Source organism: Pan troglodytes, chromosome X (assembly GCF_028858775.2).
Source record: "Pan troglodytes isolate AG18354 chromosome X, NHGRI_mPanTro3-v2.0_pri, whole genome shotgun sequence".
Lineage (NCBI taxonomy): Eukaryota > Metazoa > Chordata > Mammalia > Primates > Hominidae > Pan > Pan troglodytes.
Genome location: NC_072421.2, coordinates 42183390 through 42196252, shown reverse-complemented (window position 1 = coordinate 42196252; position 12863 = coordinate 42183390). Strand labels below are relative to the sequence as shown.

Here is a 12863-nt window from a genome sequence, read left to right as displayed (position 1 = left end):
TTATTTATTTACTTTTTTAGAGATGAGGTCTTGCTCCATAGCCCAGGTTGGAGTGCAGTGGTGCCATTATAGCTCACTGCAGCCTCAAACTCCTGGATTCAATCAAGCCTTCCACCTCTGCCTCCGGAGTATCTGGGACTACAGGCATGTGCTACCATGCCCAGCTAATTTTTAAATTTTTAGTAGAGAAGGAGTCTCACTGTGTTGCCCAGGCTGATATCGAACTCCTGGCCTCAAGTGATCCTCTCACCTTGGCCTCCCAAAGTGCTGGGATTATAGGCATGAGCCATTGCACCTGGCCTTTATTAATCATTTCAGAGAATCTATTTGTTGCTTTGCTTTTTCTCTATTTTGTCTTTTTACTTCATTAATTTCTGCTTATTATTTCCTTCTACCTTCATTGGGTTTAATTTGCTGTTTTTTAAAACATGTCTCATGATGAGATGTCACTGACTTGGTAACTTTTCATATTTTCTAATATTTTAAGTCAGCATTCACAATATTTCTATTAAATTTCTAATTAAAGTTTTAAAACAAGTTTATGGATACAAACTACTTTGTAAGTACCATTTCATCTGCATTCTGCTTTTTTTTTTAACAGAACTGATTTCCTATGACAAAAGTATAGTGCCTATTCATTTTTTTAAAAGTAAAGGTAAAAAGAAGAAAACAAAAAATTTCAAATAGAATTCTACCCAGTCTTTAACACCCCATTTTAATAGCAAAGGCTTCACACTGCATCTACTTATACATAAATATGCATATATATGTTTATACATGTTAATGTATTATGAACATCTATGTCAATAAATATATGTCTATAACATCATTTAATGGCAATATAATATTCTACTCTAGTTACCACAATTTATGTAACCATTCTGTTGGGAATTTAGGTTGTTTCTAATTTCTCCCTATTATAAATAGCTGTGATAAACCCTTGTCATTAAAACTTGACCAATATTCCTAATTATTTCCCTTGGAAGGAAATAATTGAGCCGAAGGACATATACATGTTTAAGGTTTTTGTCACACATTATAAAATTGCCCTTCAGAAAGTTGTATTGGTGTATTTTTCTATCAATAGTAGATTACCTACTTTAAGCAAGGTTTCTCCAGTGCCAAGTTGTGTATGTAACATGGATCACCAGCTTCTTAACCTGTAAGATTGGACCTATGCCCCTTCTCCTTTCAGCCATTTTTCTATATTTGTGGGTCTATTAATGGCAAAACCCTGATCTTGAAATGTAACGTACCAATCCTGTACAAGTTTTGATAGTACTCTTTTCATTATCATAGTTAGGAATATGTTCTGCTGGGCATGGTGGCTCACGCCTGTAATCCCAGCACTTTGGGAGGCCGAGGCAGAGGGGATCACTTGAGGCCAGGAACTCAAGACCAGTCTGGCCAACACAGAAAAACCCTATCTCTACTAAAAATACAGAAATTAGCTGGACGTGAGGTGTGCGCCTGTAATCCCAGCTACTCGGGAGGCTGACGCAGAAGAATAACTTGACCCTGGGAGGTGGATGCTGCAGTGAGCCAAGATCATGCCATTGCACTCCAGCCTGGGCAACAGAGCAAGACCCTGTCTTGGAAAAAAAAAAAGTTCTAATTTTCATTATGATGATTTCTTATTTGATTAATTGGCTATTTAGCATGATTTCTCAATTTCCAAGCATTTAGGGTTTTCTAGTTATTTTGTTAATTTATTTCTAACTACTTTGTGGTTAGGAAACATACTCTGAGTGCTCGTTTCTTGCAGAAGTTTTTAGACTGAGCTTTTATCTCCATAGTAAGCATTGAGGTTTTTGGGGTGTTTTTTTTGGTTTTTTTTGTTTGTTTGTTTTTTTGGTGGGTGGGGATGGGGTCTTGCTCTGTTGCGCAGGCTGGAGTGCACTGACAGAGTCATGGCTCACTGCAACCTCAATCTCCTGGGCTCAAGCGATCCTCCCACCTCAGCCTCTCGAGTAGCTGGGACCACAGGTGTGTACCACCACACCCAGCTAATTTTTTTTATTTTTTGTAGAGACAGCATCTCACTCTTTTGCCCAGGCTGGTCTTGAACTTTTGTGCTCAAGCAATCTGCCTGCCTCAGCCTCCCAAAGTGCTGGGATTACAGGCCTGAGCCACCACCATGCCCAACCAGCATTGAAGTTTTTCTGTGCTACCAACATGACATACCAGAATATATTCTGTACCCCATTTTTCATAGTGCAGCTCTATGGTCCCAGCCAGGAGCAAAGGGTGTTTCATCAGAGCCTTAACCTCTTAGATCACCCTGGTGCAAAAGCAACTGGACCCTGTCATTCTCCATCTGACCACCCCACCCCCTCCTACCTCTCTAGAGTTCCTAAAAGTGCCCCTCCTTTCCAAAACCCACATTCTTCCCCTAGGGCAGAAGCAGCTCTTGTTCACCTGTTTGAGTTGTAATCCTTTCTCTGTTCTCAGGACTAGTTTTTCACTCACTATACTGTTAATTCTCACAAGCTTTAACAAAAACTTTTTGTTTGACTGGGCACAATGGCTCATACCTGTAATCCCAGCACTTTAAGATGAGAGGCCCAAGCAAAAGGATCGTTTGAGCCCAGGAATTCCAGACCAGCCTGGGCAACATAGCCAGATCCTGTCCCTACAAAAATTAAAAATAAAAAAATTAGCCAGGTGTGGTGGTGCATGCCTGTAGTCACAGCTACTTCAGAGGCTGAGGCGGGAGGATCACCTGAGCCCAGGCATTCCAGGCTGCAGTGAGCCATGATTGTGCCCCTGCAGTCCAGCTCTAGGTGACAAAACGAGACCCTGTCTCCATTTAAAAAATAAATAAATAATTTTAAACATTTCATACAGTTTTTGTAGTTGGCGTTTTTGTCATCCTCAGAAAAAATGCTGGTTGGAAAAATCCAGATTTGTTCTGTACAACAGTATTCTTCAAGGATATTTGCAGATAAGTACCAATCTGTCACCAGTCTGCCATGAGATACATACAGAAATTGACAGTAAACATTTAGAAACTGTTACAGCAATTTGACATTGCTGTGAAATCATAGCACATGATTTTGTGCCTTCAACTCCAGATAATCCTGTTGCCAAAGCAGCATATTTTGGAGTGGCATATTCTGATCTCCCTCAATGTGCAGCCAGTAATACCTTGTGCCTCAAGACCTGTGATCTGTTTTGTTTATTTGATGAGTTTGGTTTTGGATAATTTCTTAATTATATAAATAATGCATGTTTATTATAAATTTTAAAAATTCAGATGGATGAAAAGGAGAGACAGCTAAGCTCATTCATAATCCCATTACTTTTCACAATTCAGACTAAACTGCCCTTAATTTCTCTCTGCATACAGTATAGAAGTCCACCTCCCCCATACTCTTCCATAGGAGGGTTTCTTCTCCCTCTCCTTTCATTCCCTCAGAATGGAGCCAACCAGGAAAATTCACAATGTGTTCTTTGGGGGTTCTTGACAGCCCCAGAAGCACCCCAAGATGGGAAGCCAAAGAGAAAAGCAATAAAAGATGCCTTGTCAGTTTGTAGAATCATTATATTATCAAATAAAGTTTATCAAAGAATTGAGTCATCAACTTTGTTCAAAAGGTTCAAGGTTAGGATATCAGGATGGTATGTATTATGAATATGTGTATTTTAAATTTCTTTGAATAAAATTTGCATAAATAACAGTATTTTTAGTTTTTATTTCTATATCTCATGAAATTTAAAATTAGTGGATTGCTTCTTTTACTTTAATATCAATTAATATTATAAATAATCAAATAGCTTTAATAATAGAAAAATATTTTCACAGTGATGCCTCTCTTTCAGAGTAACCCTTCAAAGAATGTGCCTGTATATTTACTAAGTTGCACAGGTGGTTTTGTTTGATATCTGTGATTATGAAGCATTGAATTAAAAAAAACATATAAGGCTGAAAGATCCCATTTACAATAGCAACTAAAATATAACATGTATAGGGAAAAAACCTAATAATAAATACTTTAAACCAATATAAAGAAAATCGTAAAACTATAACTTAGAGACATGAAAGGAAGTGGAGAGACATATCATGTTCATTGATGAGAATATTAGAAAATGTTAATTTCTAGAAGTTAACGTATACATTTACCATCTGAATCAAAATACAAAGATTTTTTATAGTTTGACAAAATGATTTTAAAAGTCAACTGGGAAGAAAAAAATCATAAGAAAATGTTGGTGAAGGCCAGTTGTGGTGGCTTGTGCCTGTAATCCCAGCACTTTGGGAGGCCGAGGTGAGCAGATCACTTGAGGTCAGGAGTTCGAGACCAGCCTGGCCAAGACGGTGAAATCCTGTCTCTACAAAAAAATACAAAAATTAGCTGGGCATGGTGGCAAGCACGTGTAGTCCCAGCTACTTGAGAGGCTGAGGCAGGAGACTCACTTGAACCTGGGAAGCAGAGGTTGCAGTGAGCTGAGATGGCGCCACTGCGCTCCAGCCTGGGTGACAAAGCAAGACTCTGTCTTAAAAAAAAAAAAAAAAAAAATTGGTGAAGAATAATGAGATTTTTTTTGCCAAATATTAAAATCTGCTACTACAGTATTTTATTTTGTCTGTCCATGCTTTTGTTTTTGTTTTGAGATGGAGTCTCGCTCTGTCAACTGGAGTGCAGTGGTGCAATCTCAGCTCACTGCAACCTCTGCTTCCCGGGTTCAAGTGATTCTCCTGCCTCAGCCTTCAGAGTAGCTAGGACTACAGGCGCAGGCCACCATGCCTGGCTAATTTTTTTGTGTTTTTTTAGTAGAGACAGGGTTTCACCATGTTGGCCAGGCTGGTCGCGAACTCCTGGCCTCAAGCTATCCGCCCGCCTCGGCCTCCCAAAGCGCTGAGATTACAGGTGTGAGCCACTGTGTCCGGCCCTACAGTATTTTAAATGGTAACTTGATGCAAGAATAGGCAAGTCAGTGGAAGAAAGTAGAAACCTAAAAATACCCCCATGTGTGTATGCACATGTGTAGAGATTGTCATTTCAAGTACCAGTATTTCAGATATGACCAGACAAAATGGATTGATTCATGCTGATAATTATAGCACAGGGCAGTAAATAATTTCCAAGTATTTCTCACGGACTGGTTCCCTCCTTAGTCTTTATACTTCTCACCACTTTGCTGCCTCCTCCCCAGGCTCCGTCTTTTCCCTCATCCCTTCTGGGTCCCTCCAGAAAGTCCTCTAGCTCTCAGAACATCTCCCAAATTCTTTTTGGAAACACCAGAGTCCATTGAGGCATTTTATTTGTAAGTATATATTACATCCCTAGAAAAAGAATTCCAGGGTTTTCCCTCCTATATGTTTTCATCTTGCTTCTTCATGGTCCATGATGCCAGCTGAGGTCGTTAGTACAGTGAATCCAAACAGGTGGGATAGGAACAGGTTATTCTGCCATTTTACTAGATCTTTGGGTTGCACATCAAATCTGGGATCTGGGGCTGATCACTCCACACTTATTTAACCTGCCTCAGGTTCACAACAATTTTCCCAGCTCTATGATCATCAGTGATTTCAAATTCACCAATGTAACCATGCTTCATCATCACAGTTAGAAACTGGACAGTAACTTTGGAGCACAACCTAATAAGAACCTAGTGTTTGCCTCTTTTTGGTATTGTTGATGCTCTGGATAGCAGCAGCCAGGACATTCATGCACACCATTATGGCAGCATGCAGAGATGGCAGAAAGAGCCTAAATTCTTATTGCTTCATTATGCAGTCAGTTTAGCTCTCTCCTTTTCCTAACCCCTCTCTCATCTAAGTTGAATCGTGCTTACCCTCATGTATCACAATTACAAAGGAAAACGCCTAAGCAAAACTGATTCCTTCACTATGAGATGTTTTTTCGTCCTCATAGATCAACTAACCAGCTTAAACTACAGCCAGTTTTTAAAATAGCGTTTCTTTTCTCCCCACAGGACAAAGAAATGAAAAATATTTACTCTCTGTAGTAATCAAGGAAATGCAAATTAAAGCAATCATGAATGACTTTTTTCCTCTTATCTAATTGGCAAAGATGGAAAAAAAATAATCATTATCCTAGTAGAGCAAGGGACACATTCACACATGGTAGTGGGAGTATAAATTGTTAAACTGTTTCTGGTCTTGTGTATGTATCAAAAGTGTTATTGTAGGCCGGGCGCAGTGGCTCATGCCTGTAATCCCAGCACTTTGGGAGGCCAAGGCGGGCGGATCACGAGGTCAGGAGATCGAGACTATCCTGGCTAACACGGTGAAACCCCGTCTCTACTAAAACAAATACAAAAAATTAGCCGGGCGTGGTGGCGGGCGCCTGTAGTGCCAGCTACTTGGGAGGCTGGGACAGGAGAATGGCGTGAACCCAGGAGGCGGAGCTCGCAGTGAGCCGAGATGTACCACTGCACTCCAGCCTGGGCGACAGAGCAAGACTCCGTCTCAAAAAAAAAAATGCTATTGTATATACCCCTTGTCCTAGCAACTCAGCTTGTAGGAATTTTACGATACAGATAATCAGAGTTGCTCACCAAGATGCATGATCACGTTCATCCAGGCTTTATTTCTGATGGTGGAAAATGAGTGCTGCCATACTAGGGAGTAGACTAGACCATTATAGTAATGTTTATAGTAGACTAGGCAACTATAAACATTATTTTGGAGAAGAATCCTATTTGACATTGGAAAATGTTCCTTAGGTGTGAAATGGAAACTTGGTAAAGTTTTTAGAGCCTGTATAAATGTGAAAGTATTTTCATTCATTTATATAAAACCACACTGAGAATCAAATAATAGAATCAACTGTTCATTAGGTGTCTACAGTGTGTCTTCTGCTGAGTATTAGGTAGGGGTACATTGAAAGTATAAATATATTTTTTCTTGTTCTTTAGGACTTTACACTATCATGGAACTGTTGTAGGGCTTAAAGATGTGCATTTGTTCCTTGCACACCCAGTAGGTATAGCTATAATCAATGGGAAGAGCACAGGACATAGCTAGACAGGGATTTCGATCTTGTCCCTATCACATACTTGTCCACTCACTTAGACAAATTATTTGAAAATGATGCTGACCTCATGGGGTGGTTATAAGTATGAAGGGAGGCATAATAAGGACTGCTTCCTATGATGCCTCATGAATAGGAAGTATGTTAGTTCCTTTACTTTCCCTTCCAGAAGTTTCTATTTCCTCAGTATAATATCTGCAGCAGGTATATTGGGAAACTGAACTACTGAATGAATGAATGAATGAGATACTGGATTTAAAAATATGTTATAAGCCTTAAAGCATTATGAAAATGTTAGCTATTAATATTTGCATAGTTTCATTAATATGTATAATATGGCAAAATTCATGTATACATATATAGGTGTATGTTGGGGGAGGGGGAGGTGTTTGTATGTGCTAAATGTTATGGACCATATAGAGTTGTTATAGAATGAAAAGCAAAGGAAGGCATTAATATGGCTGGTAATCATTGAGGGGGCTTCCAGGGAAGGTAGGATTGGAATGAAACCTTGAATTAAGGTAGGTTTTGAAAATGAAAAGCAATATATACAAAAGTAAAAAAGAAAATGGTGTACTCAGGGAGTGATAATAAGACCATTCTGCCTAGAGAGGAAGATTTTCTTGAAACATCAGTGGACAAGGTAGGTAGAAGAGGCAAGGTGTGGCCAAGACAACAAGAGGCCTTACTTATCTAGTAAGAAATAGAAAACTACTGTAAGTTCTAAGACAATATCGTGACATTGTGTTACCAACACATCTATGTGTTACAATATGTTTGTAGCGATGAACTTTGAGAATGGCAGTGTAAACAAAAATAAATTTTATTTTATATATAAGTCATTGTTTTTTCCTTCCACAGTATATAGCCTGAATTTTCCATTTAGTGGTAATAACAATAGCAAGATTTTTTTTTAAATCCTTGTATTCTACATAACTGAATATTTTTGGAATTTGACTTAAAAATATGCACACAACCCTAGCATTGCAGTTTTCTGATGCTTCTTTTTGTGAAAACCTAAAGAAAAATTATGGTCAATTTTATATACTCATGTTATTTGATATTACTGTTAGCCTACTCTTCCTGTTTCTTTCCCTGCAGATTTTCAATGTGAAGATGACTGTCATGCCCTTTATAATTTATGTCTATATTTCATTGAAAGAAAGGAGATTTAAATAACATAACCCTTAGCAGTAAATCAACTAATAACTTAGTTACAATGTATTCACTTTCAGTGTTGTCTTCCTGGAATTTCCTCTTTTCTTATGTTCTTTTTCACATTTTTTTACAGTATGGATGGAGCAGATCTGTGTTTTGAAATCGTAAAGCGAGCTGACGCTGGTTTTGTGTACAGTGAAGCTGTAGCCAGGTATGTATTGTATATCTAATCACCAGAGGTCAAGTTGAAAGTAAAAAAAGAAAATGACAAAGACATCACATGACAAACTGATAAAGAGCATGCTGCTGCTCTTTGCTACAGGGAACATCTCTGTTTTAGTATGTGTTAGTAGAACCGATAGTCACTGGAAATGCAAAATACCAAACAATGAGTTTATCTATTAACATGGGTTTATAGGGGCCAGGCACGGTGGCTCACGCCTGTAATCCCAGCACTGTGGGAGGCCAAGGCGGACAGATCACAAGGTCAGGAGATCGAGATCATCCTGGCCAACATGGTGAAACCCCTTCTCTACTAAAAATACAAAAATTAGCTGGGCGTGGTGGCATGCACCTGTAGTCCCAGCTACTCGGGAGGCTGACGCAGGAGAATCGCTTGAACCCAGGAGGTGGAGGTTACAGTGAGCCGAGATTGCGCCACTGCACTCCAGCCTGGCGACAGAGTGGAGGTTGCAGTGAGCCGAGATTGCGCTATTGCACTCCAGCTTGGGCAACAAGAGCGAAACTCAGTCTCAAAATAAATAAATAAATAAAATGAAAACATGGGTTTATAATACAGGCTTACATTTTCAGTACTGCTGTCTTTCCCATTTCTGATGATTTTTGTACAAGAAGCGGGGACCTAATAGCTCAGGAACCATGTAGAATTCTACTTGGGTTTTTTTTATTTTTGTTTTGGCAAATATGCCTCATTAGTTCTTCATTTTGCCTTTTAGTGATATCAAATTATCTCACAATAATTAAGGAAAAGTAAAGAACAGTAAAAGGAAGAGAAATAAAAGCACCATTTTTAAAAATATATTTGCTTCAGGCCAGTGTGAGACCTACCAATCAAATGGCAGCTGTTGTTCTAAGTGGAGAAGTTGTTTGTAAAGACCTAATGACTCAAAATAAGAAGGAAATATGGGCCGGGCGCGGTGGCTCATGCCTGTAATCCCAGCACTTTGGGAGGCCAAGGCGGGTAGATCACGAGGTCAGGAGATGGAGACCATCCGGCTAACACAGTGAAACCCCGTCTCTACTAAAAATACAAAAATTAGCCGGGCGTGGTGGCGGGAGCCTGTAGTCCCAGCTACTCGGGAGGCTGAGGCAGGAGAATGGCATGAACCCGGGAGGCGGAGCTTGCATTGAGCAGAGATTGTGCCATTGCACTCCAGCCTGGGCGACAGAGCGAGACTCCGTCTCAAAAAAAAAAAAAAAAAAGAAGTAAATATGAAAAATCACAGGAGCCATGCACGTGCTGGGCCACTTGCTTATACATTTAGAGCAACACAGCTTTCTGTTTTGGTTACATTCAATCATATCATAATTACCCACTCCTGTAGGTTGCCTTTTTAATACATGGAATACAGCATCCCTCCTTAGTCACCAGCCATAGTATGTTGAAGGGTTCAAACTCACAAACATATTAAGTTTTGTTTTTTTTGCGGGGGGGGTGGTGCGGCGGGGGACGGAGTCTCACTCTGTCGCCCAGGCTGGAGTGCAGTGGCACTATCTCAGCTTACTGCAACCTCTGCCTCCCAGGTTCAAGTGATTCTCCTGCCTCAGCCTCCCAAGTAGCTGGGATTACAGGATGCGCCACCATGCCCGGCTAATTTTTGTATTTCTTTTAATAGAGATGGGGTTTCACCATGTTGGCCAGGCTGATCTTGAACTCCTGACCTCAAGTGATCCGCACGCCTCAGCCTCCCAAAGTGCTTGGATTGTAGGCATGAACTACCTACTGTTCCTAGCCTAGGATTTATGAAAACTTTCTATCATTTGAAAAACAGTTATATTAAATGATTTCGTCTGTCTTACCATTTCTTTTACAATTATAGCATCTTAGACAAACATAGCTGGAAACAACTTGGAGACCACCTTAATACAGCTTTGAGCTCAACATGACTTGAATGTCTTCAAATTCATTGCCCTGACTCCTTCTGGCTGAAGAGCAAGGGACCTAGTCTCAGGGATGGAGCAGCCATGGCTATAGCACAAAATAAAGAATATGCTCAATGTGTGGTTGCTGTGTTTTTGTACTGCTGGGGCTAGGGCGAAGGAGCAAATGAGAGTTTATGTGTGTTCTTTAGGCTTCTGATCTATACGTGGTAGAACTAAAGCTAAATATTCTCTTTTCTTTTGTGCAATGTTCTCTAAAGCACATTCCAGGGTTTTTTAAAATCCCATCTTCTATTATTTTGAGTTTTTATTACAATTTTAAATTTTTATTCTTTCTTGTCCCTCAAAATTTTAAAGCATTCTTTCATACCAAAAATAGTCAATACTAGTGAAACTCAGTGGAAGAAGGGGATTTTTTCCTTCTTGAACCACAATAACATGGGGATACCTGGCAGGTATGCTGACAGGATTGATGTGAAACCAGTACCACTTTTACTGTGGTCCCCAGTCATCTTTATTGCTTTTCCTTAACTTCAAGCCTATCTCTGCCACTGAGCTACATGTCAGGATAGGCAGGATGGTAGTGTGAAGAGATGATGTCATACAATGACATGACTTGTGGTCTCTCCTAATCTTGAGATTTATAGAAAAGGTAGATGTTTATACACATCAAAATGAAAGCCTATTGATTTTTAAAGCCACCTGTATAAGCTGTTAAAATGGTGAAAGGAACTTTCCAGAGTGGACCAGAAAAGAGTAGCATTGGGACCAGTAGATGACATTGCAAAGAGAGAGGTTTGGAGGCAGTTTATTAAAGGTTCTTCCTCTGAACAATAAAAAAAAGTAGGTGGGGACTCAGAAAGTATTATTATGTGTGTTTGCTATTGCAGAGGATCAATGACCATGCAACAAGGGCGTGTAGATTCTTCCATTGGTTTAATGACAGATGACTTCTAATCTTTCTTCGTCCTCTCTGATTCTGTGATTTATTGTTAGGAAATTCAGCTTGTATCAGTATTCTAGTGAGACCGACTGCAAGAAGACTCTGAGACACCAAGTAATCAAATTGATAATGTTGTTTTTCTCCAACTGGCTGAGCTTCAAGAGGAGCAGCAAAGCATGGCATAAAATAAAACTGTGTTCAGTCCTTAGTGCAACCCAATTAGTTATTACCTCCATCCTTTCAGGGGTGATGAGTTGTGGAGTGAGCTAACACACAAGATCAGATTATCAAATCAAACTCTCAGAGATCTTCTTAACTACTACCAAGCTTTACTAAATAATCTCAAGGATACAGGCAGTCAGAAGGCTCAAGTGAAGCAGAGAAGGGAAGGGCAGCCCCCCACGTCACTTCTTACTGCCTCAGAAATGCACCTCTGGCCCAGAATAGATGAGGTTTATACTGGGGTTTGTGGGTTTCCACACACAAAGGGGAGCATTGCAAATATCTTCATTTTACACCCCAGAGATTTGGATAGCTCCATGACATTCTCCAGGAAGCCATCTGTGCCTCAGAGATCCCATGTTCTACTTACCATAGTAATCCTTAGCCAGAGATATCCTGTTAAGGGCATTTCAGAGATAAGGTCTCTTCTGCCTAGCAAATAGCATTAGGCTTTTCACCTGCATTGACAAGAATAGCAGACTGAATCACCTCTCTTCTACCGTGCTGCACCCCTGAAATGCCTCCTTCCAAAGTCAGTAAATGCATTGCTGGCCAGCTTTTTCCTTCCATGGAGTTATTATCTTGCTGATCCTTAGGAAAGATAAAGATAAACAAATATATTGCTGAGTTTCTCTGAAAGCACAGGTCCCTATGATGCTTCATGAAGTGAAGTTTTTTGATTAAAAGTTTAGTCAGCAACTTCCTAGAACATGTGGGCAGATTTTAGTTCTTGTTTTATTCTGCTTGCACACTTTGACATGCATTGCCTCGCAGGATCATGACTGGGAGGGTGGAGAAAGATAGTTCAGTTCTGTTGTAACTTGGGAAGAAAAATAGTTCTACTGTCTCCACACACGCCGCAAAGATTCTGCTGTGTACATACGTTTGGGTCAAATAATTGAGTGTTCTCATATGCAAATGAAAAAAGCCTCATTCATTGAGTTTGGTTTTGTGTTATGAGACTTTGAGATAGGAATTTTCTTTAGGTTAAAGATAATTTAGGTGGCTGTCTCAGTGCTTTGTATCCAAAATAGTTCATTCTGTAGGTACAAGCTATGTCCACTTTAACTAATTTAAATTTACCCAGTATTTCCATGTTGACATCTAGATGGACAAATAAGCTGTTCCTAAATCTTTGATTGAACTTAACAATAATAATATTGTAATAATAATGTCTTAACCTTTGTAGCATGGTTTAGAGTTTACAAAGCACTTTGACAGGTGTAGTCTCTTAGCCATTTCAAGGGGTTACAGATCTTCCAAAGCCTGATTTGAACCAGTAATGGGCCACAACACCAAGTTAACCCCTCATTTGAACAAAACTTATGGCCAGGCGTGGTGGCTCATGCCTGTAATCCCAGCACTTTGGGAGGCTGAGGCAGGCTGATCACTTGAGGTCAGGAGTTTGAGACCATCCT

The 12863-nt window shown here is 39.8% G+C and overlaps 1 protein-coding gene and 1 pseudogene across 20 annotated transcripts in view; one reads left to right on the top strand and one right to left on the bottom strand.

Moving 5' to 3' along the window:
- CASK (calcium/calmodulin dependent serine protein kinase) overlaps positions 1 to 12863 on the top strand; it is a 409365-nt gene that overhangs the window by 172580 nt on the left and 223922 nt on the right. For all 20 annotated transcript variants that reach the window (XM_016942916.3, XM_016942911.3, XM_016942915.3 and 17 more), the window contains exon 4: positions 8293 to 8370. In XM_016942916.3, coding sequence (XP_016798405.1) covers positions 8293 to 8370 — 78 coding nt within the window. The remainder of the gene's footprint in view (positions 1 to 8292; positions 8371 to 12863) is intronic.
- LOC129138644 (small ribosomal subunit protein uS8-like) lies at positions 5288 to 5765 on the bottom strand (annotated as a pseudogene).